We start from the raw sequence: 25,478 nt of genomic DNA, 5'->3' as shown, positions 1-25,478 counted from the left end.
TAGAGGGAAAAGAAAGACGTATCTTAATGGCCAACAGGTGCAGCAGCATATTGACCTGACAAAAGGTTATGCTATGATGTCAAGCACATCATCTTCGTCATGGGGAGCAGCTAGCTCCAGTGGTAGCTGACTAGCGCTCTCGGAGGGCTCTGGTTCAAGTTTGGGTAGTCCGTCGACAAACTCCATTTGTTCAGCCCAGTCTCCAGCAGGGACATGGGCCAGAGGCTCATCTGAGTGGGCCAGAGATGAAGCCGGGTCCCTCGACTTAGGGAGGAGTTGGTATGCCGAGTGATGGTAGCCTGGCCCAGCACTCGCTCTACGAACAAAACCCTCCTCTCGACGGTCGTGTGCTGAAGGAGTTGGCAAAACGCACAGGCTTCGGGCTCCGTCAACGCTCTCCTGGCGTGGACAATCTCCAGACAGACGGGACACACTTCCTGCTGGTCCTTATAATTCAAGGTGAAGCCGCACCCCTGAGAACAGGGGCAAACAGAAGACTTCTTCCTCGCAGATTAAGGCTATGTGTTCATCCTGAAACAAAAGCTTTGTAAAAGAAGCACGACTCAAAACAAGCACTCCGTGGTCAGCAAACACTAACACCAACCGGGGCAGTTGAGCTAGCTTCGAGTGGGCTAAATTGAAACTAGCAGCAGCTAGCTAGCCTGACTCTGTAGAGCAGAGAGGTGTTCTTAGCAAGGTGAAGAGCGTGAACTGAGAAATGACTGTGGTGGCTGGTGTTATATGTGCGGGCGGGGCCTCACATACGTCACCACAGGTCATAGAGGCGTCTTCAGTCAGCCACGTGAGGGCGTGATATCAAATACTAAATGTGTTGTACCGAGTGAATCGACTGAAATGGAACCATAGTTTTGGAACATGCCAGCTGTGCACCCATAAAACCCTGCTCTAATTTGTATTTGCCATACCTTTCTTTAACGGCATGCTCAGTGTAAACCGGATGGCCTGTATGAGACCAGCATGTGTCCCTACCTGACTGATAAAGCTGCTGTTTGTGTTCTTCAGGTGCGGTCTAATGAGGTGAGCTGTGAATGCTTGTCCATCTCCTGCTGTCCTTCACGTCCGGCTGGAACCTGGACTAGCACTGGCCTTGGTAGCCATGTCTGTTGCTATCCAGTTCTAGTGTCACTTTTGTTGTTACACTGTAACGAAGGCGACTTAAAATGTAGCAAAGTACAATACTTGTCATAAAACGTTTTTTATTTTATTTACAAAATAGCATTTTTTCAAAAATATTTAGTACAACAATAACACATAAGAATGACTTTTTGTTACAGTAACAAGAGTAGATTTAAGTTGTTACTTGGAGCCTGTGGACTCGAGAGCTACCACAGGGTGATACACTATATAAAAGAATGGCTTGCACTGTGAAAATCCTACATAAGGGCTAATTTAAGCTTTTATTTATTAAGTTTTATTTTGCTGCACTAACGGCCTTAAGTAGTTAGTTCATTGTCGGTCAATGCTTTGGTCCGGACTAAAATATCTCAACAAGTTTTGGATGGATTGCCATGCATTTGACAGACATTCAAGTCCACCTCAGGGGGAATTGGAATAACTTAAGGGTCTTCTGACTTTTAATCCAGCACCATCATCAGTTCAATATTTCAATTTTTCCAATACTTTGGTTTAGCTGCAACACTGATTTTACAATCAACCTCAGCTGTGGTTTGAGTTCAGTGCTTTTTTATTATCTATGTTAACTTGCCAAACTAAAGCCCCTATCTCACTAGGCTGCGACAGTTTGCGACAAGTTGGAGACACAAAATTGTAAAAAAAATATGCGAATTAGCAACAATTTTCACTTGCAGTCTCACTGAGTTGCCACTTATAACACGTTTGCGAATATCCTGGCCAAAACTTGCCGGGAGCTCGCATTTATGTCTTGCAAACGTCTGACGAGCTTCGCACGAACGGAACGTCAGTCTAATTTTTGTCTCAAATCAGTCGTAATTTAGTTTCATATGTCGCCAAACCCTCGCAAAGTTGTCTCACACTTCTCGCACTATCTGACTCGCGGAAACTAAATTGAGAAGGGTTTGAGACACATTCGATGACGCTGAGACTATTTTGAGAATAGATTTGTCACACACATTTTTGAACATGTTCAAATTTCAAGCGAGAGGACTGCGAGGCTCTGCGACTCATGCGAGGAAATTGAGACCCCCGCAAATGTTTCAAGACAGTTTAGAGACTCCCTCCCAAATAAAGTCTCCAACAGTCGCAGCCCAGTGAGATAGGGGCTTAAGACAGTGAACATGGTAGGCTTTACATATGCTAAACTTCATCATGCTAGCATATAGCTCAAAGTTCTGCTGTGCACCTCACAGAGCTGCTAGCATGGCTATAGACCTTGCACAACAACCACAGTGTTGCAGTAACTGTTCCTCCTGTAGACATAGCATTATTGTCCCGCTGCAACTTACCATTACTCAAATTTACTACAAAGATTCAACATAATGGGGGCCCGAGTTAAATGTCACCCTCTTCTCTATCATCATGATAAAATAAACACTTTGCATTGTAGACCTTGCAAAATATTTTGTCAATTTATTCCATGAGGAGGATATATCCAGGTCGTCAGAACCAGAACGCTCCATTGTCTTCTGTGGGAAATGGTGAAAGTAAAAAGTCAGAGATTTGATCGTTTGAGGCAATAAGTTCCTAGCACTCAGTTTCCACAAGAACCTTTTGTAGGAAAAATGTTGAAGAGCTAGTGTGGCAGTCATTTAGCTCTTGAACGAGTCCTCCATCCCTGGCTTCAACTCTGCTCCCTCCCTGCTTTTATTTCAGGACTGTCCTACTCCTCCCTTTCTTGCTTGAGGCATGTTCAGTATTGCAGACTGTAGCCTACACCATAGTCTCTTTGTTGGTGGCTTTACTGAGGGTTATTATGGACAGGAACTGCTGGTTGTGTGTGGTGTGGGCAGGCGAGGGGATCTGCAGTCGCACCCTCTGGTCGGCTTTCTTCCACGTTCTGAACAGATTCATGTGGTAGCGCACTGATACCTGAGAAACAAGGACAGTGTTGTTTTAATGACTCAGAATGCCTCAAGGGGCAGGGTGGGGGAGGGGGGCAGGGGATGCCTCGCGCAAGGCAATGCAGACAGTGTAGTAATGTAAGTTGCTAGATAGTAAACTTGTTCATCCCAGTACAATGCACTTTTTCACCTTCATGGTTCCTGTATTAGATTGTGTCTAAGGATGAATGCTAACATTATGTGGTTTCTAACTTTTGCTCTAACTTTTACCTAGACTTTTACAGTTTTCCTAATGTGAGCTAGCTGCTGATGGCACACTATTTTAATTTCCAATGTTGGCTTGGCATTTCATAACCAATGTAAAGTGTCATAATAGTTCACTTGGTGCTGCGTCATGATTCCTAAATAAAACATACCAAATCATGTGATATGTTTTGAATGTGCAGAAAGTTTGAACAGTCCTGGAGAACAAGTATTTGAAAGTAATCCAGAATGCCTGAGAGCCTTACTGCTTTATCTTCCATTATATTTCTGTCAGCAGGAACCTGAATGTTGTCTTTTCCTTTACATAAATAAAGACATTTCCACCACAAAATAAAAACAGAAAAGGCACAGAGTGGTGCATGAAAAATTCAACAGAATTCAGAATATGAAGTGTCAAAAATGTCTACGGGGAGCACCCCCCCCCCCCTCTTATAACATGTTGTTGTTAATGTTTAACCATGCCCTTGCTGAACGTACCACAGTCCAGAATACGTATATGGTGAAGAGGGCCAGTGTGAGGAAGAGGAGCCCCAGCGCCTCCATAGCGTTGGTGTAGTACAGGTCCATGGCTCCCTGGACACACAGCCACCCTGACAGGCTGGCCAGGGGACTGATGAACAGGAAACACACCACATCTCCACACAGGGTTCTCCTTTGCTGCTGCATGGAGGGAGAACACAGCCACTGTGGGGAGAAGGAGGGAGGCTGGTTAACCCAGTACATCATGGTGTGGATGGGGGTGTACAGTTAAAACATGTCGGGCCAGACAGATGTATTATTGTCTTTTTTACTTAACCTTTATTTATACTCGAGATCATTGAGGGGGGACCCTCATTTGCAATGACGTTGAGTCAAACTAAAATGCAAACACATCAAATACACAACTACAGGCTCGCCGCTCCCTATACGCAGGGTACGCAGAGCGTTTATTTTTTATTTTTTTATATTATATTACAAAGGAAAAGGAGATGTTCCAGGGGGCCCCCAAAATTGAGGTTGCTAAAAAAAATTAATGATAATTATTACATTACAAAAAATATATAAATTAGTTATGAACAGGCCCACTCAATTCGGGCAAATAAGATGTTTCCCCTAATTATGGCCTACCTGGTTTTAACAAGCAATTTTTGAATGGCGATTCATAATGGCAAGTAAGAGACAACATGAATCTGCTGCTGAAGAACAAAAGAAGAGAAAACTGAGAGATGGTACCTGTGCATCCCTTGCTTATAAGATTGTGTTTTGTAGGTCAAATTGTGTTGCTAACGTCCAGTGATATTGTTAGCTAACATCAGCAACCTAGGCTAGGTTACCTAGTAGGGATGGGCGTGAGAAATCGATCGATTACTCGAGTGTTCCTCGATTGGTCTGCATCCCTTGTGTGTGTGTTTTTATTTTCTTTTTTTGGGGGGGGGGGGGGGATCTCCCTGACCATTTATGACCAATTATGCTTAGGGCCTCCAAAAGCTTAGCAGCAGCACTGCACGACAAGCTGGTCAAAAAGAGCCAAAACCGTTGAAACATTGAGACTGCGATGTAGAATGTCTGCATTGAAAATGTAAAGATATTTGTGGTGAGAATGTGTGCACCTCAGGCAGAATTCAGATGACTGCGGGTGAAATGATGAGGTGGGCATGAAAGATAAGACGAGAGATGACATATTATAGTAGCCTACAACATCGTGGGTTTGGGTGTTTTGTCAATTTAACTTATTATTATGTGTTGTTTATTTGCAGTCTGCAAAGCCTTTTGTGAAATGTTCACTTATCAATGTATTTAAATTGTTTGAATCATTAATTTTACATTTTATTTAGTTCTACATATATTTCCCTTTAGGGATAAATAAAGTTAATCAATACCCTACATTGGAGCCATCATTTACTGGTGTGTGTTTCACATATATCCATCTATCTAACTATATAAGTAAAGGAAAGTCTGTGTGTGTGTCTGTCATTCTTCATTTTTCTCCTCAATGACTTGACCTATCACTCTGAAATGTCACATGGCCCCTCAGTATATACCTGGCCAGAGACCGACAGAGCCATTTTTCTCATTTGTCATCGCAAACTGGACCGACTCCTTTCACCGGTCCGTGTCGCTTCAGTTGGGCTGAATCCAAACCTGCATCCTCTGGTCTTGCCGCCTGAGCCCTCTGGACTTCATCCGTACGTACAGTGACGTGCCAAAGTCTGCAAGGGCTGCCGATAGACGGACTTCAGGTTGTTGACTTTGTGGACTCTGTGATCCCTGCAGCGCTCATTACAATATCACATAAAGCCCAAAGCAGAAGCCTTAAGGTCCATTCACACCAAAAGCGATGCAGGCGAAAATCTGCATGTTTACCTAGGAAACCATTGGTTTAAGGATGATGAAGCGTTTGCTGGGATGAAATCACAGCAAACGTTTCATTGCTTCTATCGCTTCATCCTGTGAAGTTGAATATATTGAATTTTTCATGCGATGAAGCGTGACGCCTAGCCGCGATAGCCAATCAGCTTGGAGATTGACCCGACGTCACTGACAGCTAGACGGAGAACATCGTACACAGAGGCTGAGAAACAGAGGAGAAAAATTATTTCCGGGCGGCTGGTTCTGTATGACAGCCGCTCTGGGTTCTACAAGAGCAAGCGCGGGGAAAGTAAGAAAGGAGAATGGGCTTTCTGGTTAATTCAGTGAATATGCTGTGCGGCTGTAGCCTAGAAATCCAGACCCATATCGAGAACGATATAGGCGCAACAGGCATCGCAAATTGAATTTGCCAGCGGCAGGTCTGGATTTCCAGGCTAGTGCCGCTGTGCTTTAGCCGATAAACCAAGTTAGTGCCGACTAGCATCAGTAAACTTTCTCGGTTGTGTGCGGCTCTGGAGGATATTATGAACCCAAACATGACGGCTAAGTCCATGTGGGCTTTCACAACAAGTACAGTGAAGCACTGAAGTCTGCACGTTTGGATTCAGCCTTGTTGTTGGGAGCAACAGGAGGAGCGATATGTTCTGCTTTGTTTTGTGCAAAGGAGGAAACAATGGCTAAATCCAAACGTGCCATCGGCGTCCAGTGTGTTTGAGGCGTTTAGTAACAAGTAACAACCTCATGCATATGTAGTAGTTAGAAATAGATACACGTATTGTTATAACTACTGGAGTGTGCGTGTGTGTCCACAGTACACGCGTGGCTCCTAGTTGTGATATTTTTGAATAAGCCTAATTTTTTCTCACCATCTCCCAGTGCAAGTTGGAGGAGAGGAGGAGAGCCCCTGCTCTTTCCCTGCTTCAATGAACAGATAATAACCTTAATAACGTGTTGGTTTATCCAGTTTAATGGGGTTTTCATTTATTTTGTCGGAGGCCTCTCGACGCGACTGGTCTGGTTTGCCCGCAGAGGAGGGGCACCAAAGTGAAACTGCCCCAGCTTACAGGCGCTTCGGGGCAAATCGGCGCGCTTCAGCATCCAGTGTGTTTGAGGCGTGGGCCGACAGGTGCAGGTTTGGATTCTATCACCTTCATGTTGTTATGTTATTGTGAGGCAGCACAACCACCGTGCTGCAGCAGCCTCAGCACCCCGCACAAACAAAGATACTGCGAGAAACAAAAAGTATTTACCTATTTACCACAAACACACACATGGACACTGCGAGTGCCATCACATTTTATGCAGAAATGTAAAACATGACAACAAACTTTTTTTCTCATTCGTCACTGCAAGCTTTGAAAATGTTTTTGTGATTTGTGTGGTGCATTCTGCGTTCACATAACTATTAAAAGTCTGCACTGGACCGACTCATTTAAGGTTGGTGAACTGCGTGCCTTCTATTTCATGTCCACATAAAGCAGTGTCCAGCCGTGAGGGGTTCCCACCTGACCCAACTACACGCACAATGCTCCATAGTGTTTTGTACCCCTCATTTCTGTACTGATGTCCACAAACAATGTGACATCTTTGTTGTATGCTGTTAATTATGACTATTTCTACCTCCCATGGACAAGATTGCTTAGAAAATATTTGCCTGTGATCTTCACAACATTCTAACCATATGCACATCCCAACATTGAACTGTAGTTGCAAAGCACATATCCATGGGTAAGGACTAGTTGATTATGATTTATAAAACAGAAGAAGGTGTATTTCGTGCTTATTTATAAATCTGACCAAAATATTTGGGTATGCATGTCTTTGTGTGTACACACAGTTTCAGTCATGAACCTCCAGGTTTTATGCATTTGGAAAATGGAAAAATATGGAATTTGGCCAGTAGGTGGTGATAAATGTTATGAACAGGTAGAACGATTAATAGGGTAGAAATAGTACTGAAACCCCCAAAGTACTGAAACAGTATACATCTTCTAAAAACGTGAATGAACAACATGTACAGTAATTTAAGAGCTGTACTATATAAGTGATGCTCAGTATGGCTGGGTGATATAAATAAGTGTGCAAAATATATTTCACAATAATTAACTGTTACTTCACAATCCCATTATGTTTTCACAACAGTTTACTGAATATTATAAGAATTATATATAGTATCACAACAATATTTCTATGGGGAATTGCAGTGGGGTTTTAATTTTTGTATGATGACCAATTTTAAGATATAGAATCAGCTAAAATAGGTGAAATCATCTTATCTGCGGTTAAGATATGACTATAAGATACAGTATAATGACTTAACACCTCCCTATGTACCCAGAACAGACACATTCAAGTCAACTAATGTGCTTCTCCTCCTGTGCATGTGTCCAGCATTGCCTAACAGCAGGCTTATGCAGTGCACTGTGTAGCTTAATGTGGCAGAGCACATGGTGTGTAATCAGCAGATTACTGGCCATGGCCACATATTCAGCAGGAAGACGAGGAGGCCATTAATACACTCTCCTGTCCTGTACTGAGGGGAGGTAAACACAGTCTAATCTGCCTCTCAGGCTAAGTGGCTTTAGGGGTACAAGCTTTCTGCAGTAACATCAAGGAAGTAACCTGCCCACTCACTGTGCCGTCTTCTGTCTCATTGAGAAAATAATCGCTGTAAATTTTCTTCCCCTAATTGGTCGAATTGAATTCAAATGTGTATTTCAGTGGTGCATAATATCACGTTCACTGTTTTGGAAAAGGCATTAATTTGCTTTGTTTGAGGGGGAGTAGGGAGGGGAAGGGTGGAATTGAGAGCCCAGATATCAATCTGTTAAAATGTGTGTTTTTGAACTTGGACACAGTCAGGCTAGCTCTCTCACTCTCTATCTCTTCTTCCAGTGTGTCTGCTAAACTAAGCTAAACTAAAAGGGTAGTACAAAGTGCTTAACACAATATAGCATTAAACTACTTAGTGATAAATACAAACATTTATAAAGGGACAGATTATGCACATGTTCAGGTTCAAATGTGTATTATTGGTGTCTACTAGAAGCGAGTTACCCACCCCCTGCCTGATACTGATAAAAAAAAGGCTAATACCACACTTACTGGACAAAAACAATAACAACAAATGACATGGTGGGAAGCAATGTGTCGATGAGCAACGCATGTGTATTACAAGGGCCTACCTCAGTGAGAGGTTTAGGCAGGTGCTCCAATGCAAACTGGTGGTGGCAGAGTTCACAGTGGGTGCTGTTGGAGGCGGTGAGCCAGTGTTCCAGGCACTCCCTGTGCACCATGGCCAGGCTGCCACAGCATTCACAGGGGGACAGTAGCTCTCCAGAGGACCCCCCCTCATGACAGATCCTACAGAACGGCTCATCACTGCACACATAACAGCACAGTTTCTTTATTGTCAATTTACACATTTAGATTCACACATGGCAAGTCACACAAGGTTATACATGGTAAATGGACTTGACTTATATAGCGCTTTTTAGTCTATTTTCTCAGCCCCAAAGCACTTTACATTTCTCACCACATTCACCCATTCACACACACACTCATACACCGATGGCAGTAGCTTGCCAAAGGACACTTTCGATATGTGGCAGGTAGGCGGGGGATCGAACCTTCGATCCTGCACTCCAGAGGACGATCTCCCTACCCACATCGCCACTGCCGTTATTGAAATTTGTCTTCCCGCTAACCCCTCCCACATCTCTTATACACCACACACACATGCAATTGTCCAGAGGGGGTCAGAGCGCAGGGTCAGCCATAGTACAGCGCCCCTGGAGCAGTTTGAGGTTAAGTGTCCCGCTCAAGGACACAATGGTAGAGATGGTGGGCACCGTAGATGTAATAGCAGCCACCACTAGTTTTACTACTAACACCCTCCTGTCTGGTGCCGGTGTTCCGGTACAGGTTAACATGTGGAATGTTTCATGCAGGATATTTCATACTAAACCCTACAGACCAAAACCATTCATATTTCCCAGAGGTATTTGGTATAGGGAATGGGATGCAGGCTCAACAGAAGAGATAGGTACTGTATGAGAGTGTGTTACCTGTCACTGATGGCTGCACATTCCTCAGTAGGCATGTTTGTGTGAGATTGTGTTCCTTCTTGGTTGCAGTGGTTGAGTTCCTCCTCCATGTTTGGCCCTTGTTCTTGCATTAGGCTGACCCCCCCTGCAGGGCCCGGGACCCCTACTGCTGAGTCTGCTGTGTCAGAGGCCATCCACTCATGTCAGGAGCAACACATCTGTGAGCAGAACGTATGAGAAAGAGGCAATACGTCATCAATTGATCATAGGATTCATTATGTGTTGTTACACTTTTAAAGACAATGCTATTTTAAATATTAAGTAAATGGACGTGGAAAAATTCAACAGAAAATAACTTGAAATACATGACAATAATGTTAGAGATAATGTTACAGGCACAGTTCCTAGTCCAAGCTTGACAAAAAACTCTAACTAGTTATTCATAGTTTCTGATGTTGTAAAACTTTTTCTATTAATAATGTGGGCTGTTTTCTTCCCATGTTTTCATTTACGGTCAGCTAAGATAAACAAAAAAGAAAAAGCTGTATGAATAGAAACAAATGCTATTATACGTCAACAAAATAGATCAAACCAGTGTAGTGGTGCTATAGATAAATATAGCATTTTAAATATACCAGATTTTAGGCTGAAATATGTGGTAAAAAGATAATTATATTGCAAATGTTACAGATTGTTACAGACAACTACATTTATTTTGTAGATGTATTAACAACTTCATTCGTCATCAAAGTGTTATTTCAGGGTTGAACCAAAACAAAAATCCATCTGCCATTTTAATTCTGCATGGTGTCATACTTCTAAACATGTATTATTCTTTAGAAACAGTTCTTTTTGTGTGGACAAATTAGACTGACCATTGACACCTTGTAATCGGTTTTGCTTTTTGGAAACCATACAATGTTGTCTCAAAGGGTAAATACCAAAAAACATACCATATCAAACTGAACAAACCATCCACTGAATAACCATTTTGGAAACATAAATGAGAGTAAAATGTATTGAAGACATCTGCAAGCCGCTGCCCTCCTGCAAGGGGAAATCTTTATTCAGGTCATCACAGTCTAAACCCTGAATGAGTTCAGATTCATTATGTCTGTATTATTGACTTGTTTGATATTAACCACCTCTGCTAAAACAGGAGCCATGGGGCAGTGCATGGCCAGCTGGCTGCTGGCCCTTGGTCCATCTAGTGGTGTAGTGGTGCTACTCACTGCTCTATCTTTAGAGGCAGATAACCATACGGTAACATTGTACTGCAAAACATGATAATAAATATACATTTAGTAATCAAAGGCGGGTGAGAGAGAAGACATACACAAAGTTATACTGATTACACTATACATGTAGCGTTATTATACTGACCAAAGGACTCATTTTAAATTAAAATTTGTGGGAAATTACACATATTCTTTCTGAGAGTGAGATAAAAAGCTCAATATTAAAGCAATAGTGAGTACCTTTTACATATGAATGAATGTTGGTTACATTCACGCCATTGCCTAATGTGTTGACACAAGGTTTATTAAGCCTATCAGCGTCACATAACTCTATCTGTGTTTGTCAGTATGGCAGCTTTTACAAACTGGTGTCACCCCCCGAAACTGGCGCAGGAGCTCCGAAAAAGCCCAAGAAATTTTCAGTTGTTGATTCTACTGCCAAGAAAAAACCTGGACGTACAGCAGAAGGTATAAAATCCATGCACGATCACCTCATGTAGATGCACCATTACTGTTTGCAAAAAATATAGTAACTCACTCAAATAACTAAATTTTTAAATTTTTTGTATCCATTTAAATCAGGAAATATTTGCTCAATTAAAAACAAGAACCAGGGCCTCTGGTGCAAATATACTGTTGTAATTAAAATCGCTCAATCCAACAATGAACTAATTTATTATTATTATTTTTTAACATAGATCAATTTCTGACCTGTCAAACAGCTGTCATTTTGCAGCAGTCTTCAGTGAGAAAGGCCTCCATAAACCCAGTGTATATGAACAGCCCAACACCAAACACTAGTGAAACATTTAGCATTGAAGAGTCAGATATTTCTCACAGGACTTGGTGGAGACCAAACCATGCTAACACTTGTTTTCTGTTTCTGCTACATGTGTTAATAGGCAGCATGTGTTTGATCACTGACACATTAGCCGCTTACAGCAACCATAACAACAACAACTAGCAACTTTAAAAGACTATAATATGCCATTGTTGTGTTTACGGCTTGTTCTGGTGTCAGCAAGTATCCAAGAATAAATTGATTAATGGTCCTTTAAAGTTTTATTTTCTTGAAAGGAGTGAAATATGCTACCAGTCCAGTTAGACTTTTTTTTTTTACTTGTAACGAGATAAACTGAAAAATCTGAAGATTCAATCAAAAGCAAAACAAATTCTACTGAATATAGAACGATGAGTAAATACAAATACTTTTTAAGATGAATGATATTTTAGGACTTCCTTGTTCTTCCAATTTGCTTTTCAGTGTAGACATACTCAATAAATGTACTGCTAAATGTACTGTGTGTTTGATGCAATAGTCCTAATAGCTAGTTGACACCCACACATTCATTTGTACTATATAGAGCTTGCTCTCAACTGGTGTGATTTTCACTTCTCTGTTTCCACTTGGTGCATGGTTGTAATAATAAAACAGGACTGTTGCAATCAGAGTTGGCTCTGGCAAACAAACCAGTGACCTCTTCTGAAATCACATACATGATACTGAACCCTGTTCATGACAAGCTGCTCTTCATCACAAACACACAAGCAGTGACACGTGAAACACAACACCACTCAACTCTTGCAAAGCACAGCCAATCACACACACACACACACACACACACACACACACACACACACACACACACACACACACACACACACACACACACACACACACACACACACACACACACACACACACACACACACACACACACACACACACACACACACACACACACACACACACACACACAATAAAGCTAAAGACAGCTAAGCCGGTAGGTTTCTAACAAAAACTTGTATAAAGTAATAAGTCAAATTTGTTAAAGAAGTCTTACCACCAGTTAGAAGTCCACAAGCACTGTGTTGTGGTGTATGCTCCGATAAGGTGAAATGCAGCCCTTTCCTTCAGTGTGTTGTCACAGCGTATGTGTGTGGAAGTCTCCTCTCCTAAAGACTGCCAGCAGATTAGTTTGGCTGATGGAAGGCTGCGAGAATAGTGAAGGATTAGAAGGAGGGGAAAGTAAAGGGCCAGGCCGGCTAAACAAATGGAAATCACATCAGAGTGAGTTACAGCGAGTGGGAGCACCACCTCACCATATCCCCTCTTAATCCTATTAGGAGGCTAGCAGGCAGCCAGCAGAGACAGCCTTTCACTGGCCCATAGCTCCCATGACTATGTAGAGTCTGACCAGGAAGGAGCTAAGACTGTCTGCTCATGGGGTAATGTAAATCTATGGAGGGGAGAGGACATATACCTTTCTTTGACCTATGACCCGACCATTAGTCTTGCAGAACTAGAAATCTGATGGCAGGTATGGACAACATAAAAATAAACTGTATAGGAACATAAACAACCTTTAATAATTTGTTGCAATGTCATTTTGCTTCCTGGAATCAGACAAATCTTTATAAGCCAACTATGTGTACACCTACAAGATATAATACAGATAGACAGCAAGGCTCGACAAAGACAAATACTAAACACAGAACTACTTTATGCACACAAGTATAGGTATGTACACAGTATATACACAATGACTGACAACTTACAATATATAATTCAAGTGTGCAAATGGTAAACAATGCAAAAAGTGCAAAGAGAGAAATTCTGAGTGGATTTACATGAAGCGGTTATGTACAGTAATAGTATATGTTAACATGGCTACAGTATATACAGTGTGCAGGATTTGTATTCGACAGCGACTGTGTACATGGTCAAACCAGTGTATATTTAACTGAAAATATATAATTAATACTTTATAGGTGTCATAGGGTTAGAGAAATGTGTTGATATCATTTTGTTTGTTTGTTTTTTCCACCAGGAAACACATGGATAAGTCAGTCACTATAAGTTCTGAGGTTAAGAGATATATCTAGGCTGATACCCTCAGGAAGGAAAGATTTAACAAGTCCATCCATTAAGCCATCTTCATCTGCTTATTCAGGGTCTGGTCGTGGGGGCAGCAGCTCCAGAAGGGGACCCCAAACTTCTCTTTCCCGGGCCACATCAACCAGCTCTGACTGGGGGATCCCGAGGTGTTCCCAGGCCAGCGTGGAGATATAATCTTTCCACCGAGTCCTGGGTCTTCCTCCTTCCAACTGGACGCTCCTGGAACACCTCCCTAGAGAGGCGCCCATAGGGCATCCTTACCAGATGCCTGAACCACCTCAACTGGCTCCTTTCTACCAAAGGAGCATCAGCTCTACTCTGAGTTCCTCACAAATGACTGAGCTTCCCACCCTGTCTCTCAGGAAGATGCCAGCCACCCTTCTGAGAAAACCCATTTTGTCCTTGTATTCCCGGGATCTCATAACCCAGGCTTCATGGCAACAGGTGAGCGTAGCAACAAAGAATGACCGGTAGATTTACAGCTTTGCCTTCCAGCTCAGCTCTCTTTCCGTCACAACAATGGAACAGTCCAAACTTGGTTAAGAATAGATATTGTGAATAATAATAGTCACATCTGCTGTCGTATTATTAAAAATTGCAGAGCAAATTATGCTTTTAAAGGTCTTGGTCTTGCATGATACTGAATTTAACTCTTTTATTTCTCAGGCCTTTGCACCCTGAGAAATAACATTAATTAAGGATATTTTGATTTTGTTTTGCTATAAAGATATTAAAAACATATTGACTATCAAAACCTAATCAGCAACTCTAAATGGAAATCTTTCTAAACTAAAGCAATCGTTTATTCAAATTGGGGATTAAATAGTTTTTGAGTTAAGATAGGCCTACATGGACTAACAGTCTACAACACATTTGTGAGGAGCATATTCAGCCTGTGTTTTAAAAGGAGGCCCCTTCAATTCAAATGTATACTATGTCCACTCTTTCTACACTTAAGCTCAGTCCTGCTGACAAATGACAGGGGATGTTGAGATGGTCTATTTTCCTATACATAAATCTAATCCTACTATATATAATTATTCATTCCCAGGCTGTTTCTGACAAAGCCCAGTGGGGGGAATGCACATCATTCAGAATTCCTTCATGAAGAGACTGAGAGGGTGGAGAATCCCTTTGACAGTGGCGGGACAGCATTTGCACAGAGCTCCAGTCGTTCTGGATGAAAACATATGTACACATATAACGTATGCCGTTCTGGAAAAACAGCCACTTCCTGGTAGACTCTCTGTAGGTCTGGGTCATCTGATGTTGTGTCTGGGCTTTAGTCAAGGTCTATTTGTGATTAGCAGAACTTTCAAAACCCCTTCCTCCATCTGCATTGTGTGTAGATGGGACTGGGGCCCCTTTCTAATCCTGTTCAGGGCAGGAGCGAGGGGCCACATCTCAGGTCTATTGATCCCTCGCTTCATCAGGTCCCATAAAAGACATTAAAAGATGCTAATCCAGCGTGTGCCTCTGTCTGGAATCGATAGTAGACAAAAGCCCTGTAGGAGGCTGTCTGGACTATAACTCACTATCACATGTGCTCAATGCTTTACCTGTATGCCATCATCCTCATTAGGGGTGTGCGGAGACGTCATTATCTGTATCTGTATCTGTTCAACCAACAACATTATCTGTATCTGTATCTGTATCTGTATCTGTATCTGTATCCGGATACACAACAAGAAGTGGGCGTGGAGTATACCGGAAGTTTCTTTTACATTAGCCTACATTAAAGGAAGTCACACCTAAATTGATTTTCTAAACTAATATTCATTGTCAATGCAATTGTTGTCCCTTCAAAGCATCATATTGATGTAATGTTGACATATAAGTCAAAAAGTCAGATATATTTCTACCTTTTCGTCTCTCTCTCTCTTCTTTGTTCTCAGAATACAAAGAAATTAAAGGAATGAAAATATTGATAAATAACAGCCCGAATCTGTGCATTACTCACTGTTAGTAAATGAGGGCCAGTGTTTCACTTTTAACTTAATTAAGGTATCCCTTTAACTGGGGGAAATACAGCTGTATTTCATGATTATTTTTTATCTCTATCTCTCCCCCTCCCTCTTTTTTTTTGTTTTACTAAACTAAGATTTAGGAACAATATGTATCAACGTGCCAATCTCATAAACCCTAAATAATATGTTAGCCTTTCCACAAAGCCACATGTGATTTTAATGTGTCAAGTTTGCAGTTTCCGATTTTATTGTATAGGTCCTGAAGTAGGCCTAGCCGTATACGCATTGATTGACAGCTGAAAAAGAACAGGTCCTAAGCATCAGTTTGATGGAAACGTTGTGGTGTTTGAAAGAGTTTAAGCAGTAGGCCTAGTGAATGTAAATACATTGGGAAGGGCTGACGGTGACTCGGGGTGCAGCATATTCCATCGGTTCGTCTCTTCTCCGCCACGGCAGCGGCCGGGTTACGAGGAAACTCACATAAAAACGGCAGCGAATGAGACCGGTAGAACCCTCTATTCAAGGGAAAGGGCGAACGCGCTGCGTTTATCAGTGGATAAAAAGAGAGAGACCGCGGGTCACGGGACGCGCCCGGTCCTCTCATGTCCACCGCAGAACAGCTGTTAGTGTCATTCTACCTGTTGTGTCATTGAGGCGGAACGCGCTGCGTCAATTAGGCGCATAGTAGCCTATTTTAAAAAAAAATCCCCGAATAATAACGGGACTATTCGGAAATTATCCGTATCCGTATCTAACTCATTATCCGTGCTTATCCGAATACATATTCGGATTCGGGCTCATCCCTAATCCTCATCATAAAGAAAGCACACAGATCGAGGAGAGACAAGTGTCATTCTTAACAGAGTACATATAAGAAAGGGTTTAGTATGTTTAAATGGATAAGTTTGTATGACATGTTGTTGACATGTTGGTTAAGCTACAGTATATTTACTCCACTCTTACCCCTTTCACACCACCGCAAAATCGGAGCTAGTTCAGAGCTAGAGCCAGTTTTTTGGTTTCACACCGCCAGAGAGCCGGCTCAGGGCTGTAAAAACCGGTTCAATCCCCCAATTACCGAATGTAGCGATCAAATCGACCTGCAAAAATACACTGTATGGGTCCTGTTTGGTTAACAAAGCAAAGCGAGAGGCAACATGTGTAATAAGAGTATGTATCCGCCGCTGTTTTTGTGCTTAAAGCTAGTTCTAGATTTAGCTTTAGCGTTAGCCACGAGAGCAGCGACGTACACAGACGTTTACAGTGACGTCATGACGTTGCTCTCTTGCCGGCTCTGGTCGGTGTGAAACCAACTGGCTCATAACTGGTATTAGGCTGTAACCAGTTTTGAACTGGCCCCAGCACCAGCCCGGAGCTTCCTCTTGGTTCCTGTTGGTGTGAAAGGGGTATCTGAGTAGTGAAATGCCATTCAACATAGCCCCCTCTGGCTGCATCCTGCTGTCTCCCTGTTCTCTGAATGCAAAGGGTATGGACAGTAGGAACATGGTCTTACCAGTGTCTATGCTATTGTGTTGTTTAGAGAGAGCGAGATATAGGTAGGGATGGGAATTGATAAGAATTTAACAATTCCGATTCTGCTTATCGATCCGATTCCTTATCGATTCTCATTGGGTGAGAGAATGAGTACAAATTTGTTTGTTTGTATAAACTCTCTTTAATATCTGATCAGAAGTGTGTCTAGTGTGTGCCTTGAACGATTATCAAGAGTAGGCTACTTTAGGATTAGGAAATTGTCAATTCTTACATGAATTGGTCCAGACAAAAAATTAATATTTGAATGAATATTAAAAGTGCTCATTTGCACTTGAAACAAAATTCAACTGACATAAAAAAATACAAACAAGTATTTTATGCAGAAAAAACATCATGTTTGCCCTCTCAGGAAGGATACGAGATCTTTAATGTAGGCCTATGTTAAGTGTTATTATATGATTGCGCCCTTACTCTGAAAGGGCAACGTGATGATGACACTACGTTCCATGGAAGGAACGCCTCAGGTCAAACTGTCACGCCCTGCGTTCCAATACCCGTTCAACATGCCCTCGTTCACTTTCCCTAGGCACTTGCCCTCGGGGGAATCCCCGCCGCCATCTTAAGTGTCGTTCCAATTGTCTGGAAACTGAAGTGAACTTGGTGAGATAGACCCTCGGAGGGCTGAGTGATCAAGCGAACATCCATGGTCACTCCGAGGTGGATATCACCCACAGTGCATTGCAGTTCGAATTACAACCAACATTTAGAGCGCTTCTGCCTCGACGCCATGTTTGCTGCGTTCTGAACCAAAACAAAGCAGCGTGAGTGTCAAGTCATGATGCATTTGCAGCGAGCGGAACCGTTAAGCAGAACCGTTAAGCAGGCATGTTAACGATTCCAAGGAATTGGTTCACTAGGCACCGGTTCTGAACAAGAACCGGTTCTCGATTCCCATCCCTCGATATAGGGGACCTCAGATTGTATCATGTACTGTCTAAAGCCCTGTGAGCAGAGGATTAGGTAGTAATGTATTTGGGATGAATGCATATGATGAATGAATGAACGGTATAGGCTATGTGTTAAATGCTCCACTGTACTTCACAAGTAGAAGGTTCAGTCCACTGGCCTTTTTTTCATATGGTCATAAAATGGTAACACATTATTTACTGGTCGTTTTTTATTTATTGTTGATACACATTTATTTGAGACAAATTATTTATAATGGATTTTCACACTGTTAAAGTGATCAACAACAACTTTATATTGAGCATACTGAGGCCTTACCAACAATAAGAATTGTATGTGAGTAAGTTTAAATATTTATATAATGCTACGTCAAATGTTTCTGTATCATAAATAAAAAAGTTGGGCAGTGAGCCAGAGACTCAGACGGCTTGCCAGGTCCATTTAAAGTATGAAAGGGTTCCTTGAGTGTTTGATCTGGGGTACATAACGATGTAATGCTCGCAGACCTTTCAAGGGGCTTTTTTTAAAATACAGATAAGAGGATTGGCAAGTGGCTGGCTGGAGAGGAGCAGTCAAAACAGGCCTAGGGACTGAAAACCTCCCAGACTGAACTCTGGGAAGCCAGTCAAACTAATTTAGTTTTTAGTTATTTTGCTTAGTTGTGTATCCTGACACATACTTGATTTCTTTTTTTGTATGACAGCGTCTGGTGTGCGTCCCCAATCTCTTCTGGTACTAGTCATCATTTAAAATATGGCCTGTCCATTAAAGGAAGAGCCCATTAGCTTTCGGAGGGCTAATCTTTGAAGAATGCTTCAGAATCAGACGGCGCTATCAGGTGCTCCTCCAGAAGAGGAAGGGTGCTGTCCCTCGGTTTTAAAATGGATCCTAAAGACAAGAGAGAAGTGAGTGTGCCAAGTGACTCATGTCAAGTGGACATCCTTATCTGTGAAAAGACAGGCTGGCTCTCTCTTACAGTGACTCCAGTGCTCGGCTGCAGCCAGGCAGAGCTGGCTAACATTCAGCCAGAGAGGACGTCTACAGCCAGCACTCTGATTATAGAAGAACCTTCTGACTAGGAAATTACAAAATAAGAGTTTTTAGATTTGAACAATAGAGAGTAGAGAGGGTTAGATTATATAGTGAAGCCAAGATCAGGTCTTCTGCAGGGTGGGTTAGGGTTTCAGATGTCAGCCAGTCCTACAGGGTAGGAGTTGAGTAGGAAGGAGAGGTGGATCAGTCCGGAGCAGAGTGCTGTACTCCAGGCAGCTGGTCCCTCCTGGAGTCACCATGACGGAGTGGACCCTGCTCAAACGCTTGCTAGACGCCGTCCACCAGCACTCCACCATGATCGGCCGCCTGTGGCTCACCGTCATGGTGATCTTCAGGCTGCTCATCGTGGCCGTGGCGACCGAGGACGTGTACACCGACGAGCAGGAGATGTTTGTGTGCAACACGCTGCAGCCCGGATGCTCCACCGTCTGCTACGACGCCTTTGCACCCATCTCCCAGCCTCGCTTCTGGGTCTTCCACATCATCAGCGTCTCTACCCCATCCCTCTGCTTCATCATCTACACCTGGCACAACCTGTCCAAGCTGCCGCACAACATCCTCCAGAGACAGGGGCCAGGACTGGGGGACATCCCGGTTCAGGGAGGCCAAGGCGGTGGACAAGAGGTGTACGATAGAAGCTGTGACTCGGACAGCTGCTCCATTCGCTCCCATAAGCATCTAGGCCACAGCCTGGCAGATGTGCTGGATGACATCACCGCTCAGGGCCGCGATAAACTGCTCTCCTTGAGCCATGCTCGGGCTAGCACCTTCAAAGAAGGGAATGCAGAGGCTTCTCCCGAGGTCTCCGCAGGGGTTCTGTCCAAATGTTACGTCTTTCACGTGTGTTTACGGGCTGTTCTGGAAGTGGGCTTCGTCGTGGCGCAGTGGAAGCTCTTTGGCTTCAAGGTGCCCATCCATTTCCTCTGTAGGTCTGCCCCGTGCAGCCAGCCAGTGGACTGCTACGTCTCCAGGCCCACAGAGAAGACCATCTTCCTGCTCTTCATGTTCTGCGTGGGCATTTTCTGCATCCTGCTCAACCTGCTGGAGCTCAACCACCTGGGCTGGAAGAAGATCCGGCAGGTGGTGAGGCTGAGGGAGAGGGCGTACTGGGGAGGCTGTAAAGGCCTGAGGGCGGGGTATGAGACCTTCCCTCCAGACAGCCCCTCTCTCACCTCCTCTCTGGGCTTCAGGGACGTGACCAGCACCACCTCCTTGCCCGCGCTGGACCTGGTGGTGGGTCACCAGCCCGACTGGAGAGAGACTCGACAGGAGCAAACAAGGAGACAGGACTCCCATAAAGGAGATAGGCAGCCCCTCAAGACTAAGAGGGACAGGGGGTCCAAGCAGAGGAGTGCCGAGGTCTGGATATAGTCTACAACCTTGGGGAAGCATCTTGCTGCCATAGGCAGATTTTAAAGTTCCCCTCGCAAAAGGAATGGTTAAATGATTCAATTAAAATACATTTTCTTGAATATATTCTTCTTATTCACCTCACATGAAATACAATGTTGCTGAATGAGATTGCATTTGGGATGATCACAGCACAGAGAGGTTACATTTAAACAGTAACTTATATTTCAAATAATAGGCAAATTAAATTAAATCATAATAATTTACTGACAATGCTTTTATAGAGGCCATTTCTTCACTACAAAGTAGGCTAGTTCCAGTGTAACCTGTTCACAAACTGTATTATTCAGGAAAAAGACATTGTTCCTGTTATAAATTTTTTTTAATACAAATACATTTTCCCTCAAATATACTACTGGCGTGGGTGCTTAAATCACAGTGACTAAACATAGTTGCCAAAATGTTGAGGTCCACCTAGCCTCACCAATGCAGTGCAACCAACTGCCCAGCAGTAAGTCTTACCTTCATAAAGGTTAATGTTGAAAGTGTTAAAGAGAAGTGTGTTGATATAACTTATATGGTCACTGTGGAAGCTGGAGTTTTTTTTCTCAGTGCTGTTGGCTTGTATGGCACACAGGTTTTTTAATTTTTCTGAACATGTGTGATGGTTGGACTTTATTTTCCAGTGGCTTGCTGGTTACAATGTGTGCCCTATAACTGCCTCCAAATAATATAAAAAAGATGAATCCCTTTAATCTTATCGCTCTGATTGGATTAATTCTGTAAACAAGTATTTATCCTGACCTGACCCTAAGAACAAATACTTCACATAGAGACATGTTGGTAGAAAATCTTCACTTGATGTCAGTTCAAAAAATTCAAATACCAAATGCTATTGCCAACAGATACTGGTTTGTATGGTTATGCTGGCTGAGTCTACAAGCCAGGAGACTTTCAAGTGTGATTTAATGCAGTTTATTATACTACAAATTCTATATCGATATGCTAGATACTATGTGTTCACAACGCACACAACACTAGATGGCTGGGTAGTAAGGAGGAGTTTAAACTTAATAGTCACTGATGGGAGGGTTGATATTTAAGGCAGTGGATCCCACCTATTTTTGATCGCAATCTATTAATAAAAACAATGTATACTTGTTACCTTCTTCAGAGGCATGAAGAGATTAAAATGATCCAGCAGTAAATGACACAGTAGGAAGTTGTCAAAGATTTGTGAAAAGCACATACATATAGTTCTGTGTAGTAGACTGTAGCATTCATCATATGATTGATGTACAAAAACTACACACGTACGGCAACTCAATATTTGCTTGTCATTTTTTTATGCAATATACTATTTATCAATATATTCATTCACAACATCTATAAAACTCCTTTTGCATAAATTATGCTACTGAAAAAACTAAAACACCAAACTGCACAGCCAGTTTCCTTTGCCGAGAAGTTGGTTGTAAAATGAATTGTGAGGAGAATTTTTGGACGATAAAGGCAAACAGAGGTAGGCATACAGTGTTGAGAGAGATTTAGTTTTAGTTTTGTCAGAGTTTGAAAAACATAATTGGTTTAAAAGACTCTTCTTCCTTTCACTCACCAATCTGTAAACCCAGTCAAACACTTTGGAAGTGGACAGTTAGCTCAGTCATGATACATCCTATTCTGCCATGAGGTGTGACTGTGTTGAAGAATCCTCCATCAATCTTAAAGCTGGGGTATATGATTTGGGAGAAAATAGCAGTTGGTGCCAAAGTGAATAGACAGTCCCAACAGCCAATAAGAACAGAGAATCGGAGCCTCGCTCTGATTGGTCAAAGTGTACATGAGCGGTACACTTTGACCAATCAGAATCTCTATCCCAACTGCTATTTTCTCCCAAATCATATACCCCAGGCTTTAAGGAGGAAAATAATCACCATGCAACATCTTGAACATCTTAGCAACAGCAGTTAACAGTAAGTATCCAATACATTTGATTTATTTTCTCTCTCTAGAGTTGTTTCATGGACAATAATAGATGATTCTTTAATGCAATATGACATAATAAACATATTTAAAACGGACTGTTCTTAATACGTTTTAAATAAAAGCCTGCTTTTCTCAACAGCTGAAGTAAATACACTTCATTTGTAATGTGATACAATGTATTTTTGTTCAATCTACATAAAAAATAATTGAAATTGTGGATTTACTATAGAGCAGTACAAAGAACATCTGTGAGTGAATACTATTTAAGTAGCATTTTCAATTCAAATACTATATACACTGCCCGGTCAAAAAAAAGTCGCCATCTGGATTTTACTAGGCAAAAAGGCAAGAGCCCTCCATCGGTCAAAAACTGCAGTGATTATATGTTTCAGTTGGCAACAAGTTATTTAACCCAAACTGATGCAGTGTGTAGCTTCATATTTCTTAAAGATCTCCTATTATACTACTTTTCTGGTCCTAATTTCTTGTTAAAAACCTGCAACCTGACATGAATCACATCACAAAAAACCATGCAGGTTTTCGGGAAACTCTTCCTCTTATCTAAGCACGCACAGCAGTCTCTCTCCACACTTGGCTTTGTGCTTCTCCAACACCCCCCCCCCCCCCCTCCTGCAAACCCCACTCCGTTGTGATTGGTTACCTTCCTTCCGGAACATTTTCAGCAGAAACCCACAGCATATGTCTTCTGACATGGTTGTTTAAGAAATAAGAAGCTATTCACTGCATCATTTTTTTGGGCCGGGCAGTGTATATCTCATTTGGAAGTGATCCTTACCCCACTGTGAACACAACATTGATGAACAATAAGGTGTCCATACAAATATGAGCTAGATAGGTAGAGTGTAAACCTTCAGTGCAAATACAGACAACATTTCAAAAAGCACTTTTTCTGTTTGACAAGGCATTCAAAAGTCAGAGCATGTTGAGAGAGAGAGAGAGAGAGAGAGAGAGAGAGAGAGAGAGAGAGAGAGAGAGAGAGATAGGCAGGCAGTGAACAAGCCCACAGTTTATCCAGAGAATCCAAACAACTTATTTTGGAGGTCAAACTAAAAAGTGAGCATGCCTGGATTTAGCCAACAATCCTTGATTGCACATGAACACTGTTTCAACTATGCAGAAGTAAGGCAAGTCAAAGCTGAATCCTTAAGTTTGACAACTGATGGATGTTAACAAAGACGGTTTTGGTAATAATATGTGTGCACTGCTCTGGCTTTTATTATTTAAAAAGCTGAAATACACTGTAAGGTATGAGCTGCAGATGATTCTCTGTGGATCACTACAGGCCTTACACAAATCTCATCTAACATCTACGTCTCATTTTCACTTGAACTGGCAGTTAAAGTGCATACGGAAAGTATTCACAGCGCTTCACTTTGTCCACATTACGTTATGTTACAGCCTGGAATAACACTGGATTACATTTATTTTGTTCCCTCAACACTCTACAATGATCACACTGGCCTGTCCACTCAGCATGAAGGTTAGCCCTGGGAGAGCGAAATAGGAGTAGAAATTTCAGAAGATGCTGGGCTCAGGGGCACTTTACACGGCAAAAACACAACCGTTTACCCCTTTACGGTTTCAAAAGTTAACACATTCAGACGCAATTGATTTGAAAACATAACTCGTGCACATGCTTTCGGAGAAAACGGGACGAAATCGCTGTCAATAGTCGGCGGTGACACTTAGCCTAGTAGATAGCTCTTCCGGTACAATTTGATGCATAAAACTTTACTGTAACTGAACATTAATGCCACTAACGTTCATGAAGCGGTTGGTGTAAGCTTGGGGTTACAAGTATTGTAAATTAAAAGCTTTCTGTCCTCTTATTTCACCGCGTAGAACTCATGAAAACAGAAGACTGCGCTGCAGAGCTGTGACAGGGCTGTGTGAGAGCGGCTACCTTCCTGTTAGGCCTTCTTCAAAATAAAAGTCAACTCACGTTTGTCCAGTGAAATGCTATTAATGTGAAGCCAGTGAAGTGCTTTTAAGGTGAAGCCGTAGCCTTAATGCTCTTTTTGTTTGAACTGTAGGCTAACTTAACTGCTGCGCGCTGATCTATAGATAGTGTTTTTAAATGTAGAAAGCCATATCCCTGGCATTACAGGTGGTGGCAAGTTTATTTTGCTAGAAAAACCGGCACAGCACAAATCTTTCCCCAGCCAAAGTGGCGGGTGGTCTCAATAACTTACTAATCGCTTAGACTAAATTGGCGAGTGTTATATTTGAGCCCTGCACGACACTCTCCGCTGATCACAGTGATGGTGCTGCGGAGGCACCGTGCATGTTATGTTGTCTTCTAACTTTATAACTCGCGTGTGGGTATTCTGACAGCAAATGTAATAGACTACGCATGTGTGAAGTGGAGCCGTGACGTCAGCATTACCAGATAAACTGGTGTTTGCCAGTTTACAAGATTCCAAAACAGTTGCGGTCTCACAAAATTCCACCCTGGGAGGTGGTGTCAGAAGTTTGCGGTTTCAAGCCTGCGTTTGCTGTTTTCATGTGAATGATATAGGCAGCGGAGAGTGTAAACTGGGTCTTAGTGTCTTCGCAGCACACACTCTTGCTCGATCAACTCAAGGCACCATTTAATTCAATATAAGGCTGTATATCGGCTCCCCTCTTTGTGTGTCAAATTACATTCATTCTATCCCTCCTCCTCACCACTTTGCATTATGTTCAAACACTCTGATGGAGCCCTAGCTCATATGTTTTGGTTCTATTCCAGACTCCTGGAAGACTCTGGTCAAGCGTGTTTTGTTGTTATTCAGATGTCCATGGCCACATCCTCCCAACCCAGAAACAGCCATTCTAGGCTGGTCACAACAACTAGACTTTAAAGT

The 25,478-nt window shown here is 42.4% G+C and overlaps 2 protein-coding genes across 2 annotated transcripts; one reads left to right on the top strand and one right to left on the bottom strand.

Annotated features, from left to right (window-relative positions):
* Positions 1 to 2,868: 2,868 nt before the first annotated feature.
* Positions 2,869 to 9,852, bottom strand: LOC307264080 (E3 ubiquitin-protein ligase MARCHF3; the record flags this gene model as incomplete). Its single annotated transcript, XM_080045390.1, has 4 exons — positions 2,869 to 3,027; positions 3,741 to 3,947; positions 8,798 to 8,993; positions 9,680 to 9,852. 4 exons carry the CDS (start codon positions 9,850 to 9,852, stop codon positions 2,869 to 2,871), a joined length of 735 nt encoding a protein of 244 aa, XP_079901516.1.
* A 9,660-nt stretch (positions 9,853 to 19,512) lies between these two features.
* On the top strand, positions 19,513 to 20,646 carry gjd6 (gap junction protein delta 6; the record flags this gene model as incomplete). The annotated part of the gene is made up of 1 exon (XM_080032351.1): positions 19,513 to 20,646. One exon carries the CDS (start codon positions 19,513 to 19,515, stop codon positions 20,644 to 20,646), a length of 1,134 nt encoding a protein of 377 aa, XP_079888477.1.
* Positions 20,647 to 25,478: the final 4,832 nt, after the last annotated feature.

The sequence above is a fragment of the Ammodytes marinus genome (assembly GCF_949987685.1).
Source record: "Ammodytes marinus genome assembly, chromosome: 1".
NCBI lineage: Eukaryota > Metazoa > Chordata > Actinopteri > Uranoscopiformes > Ammodytidae > Ammodytes > Ammodytes marinus.
This window is presented reverse-complemented; position numbering and strand designations above follow the sequence as displayed.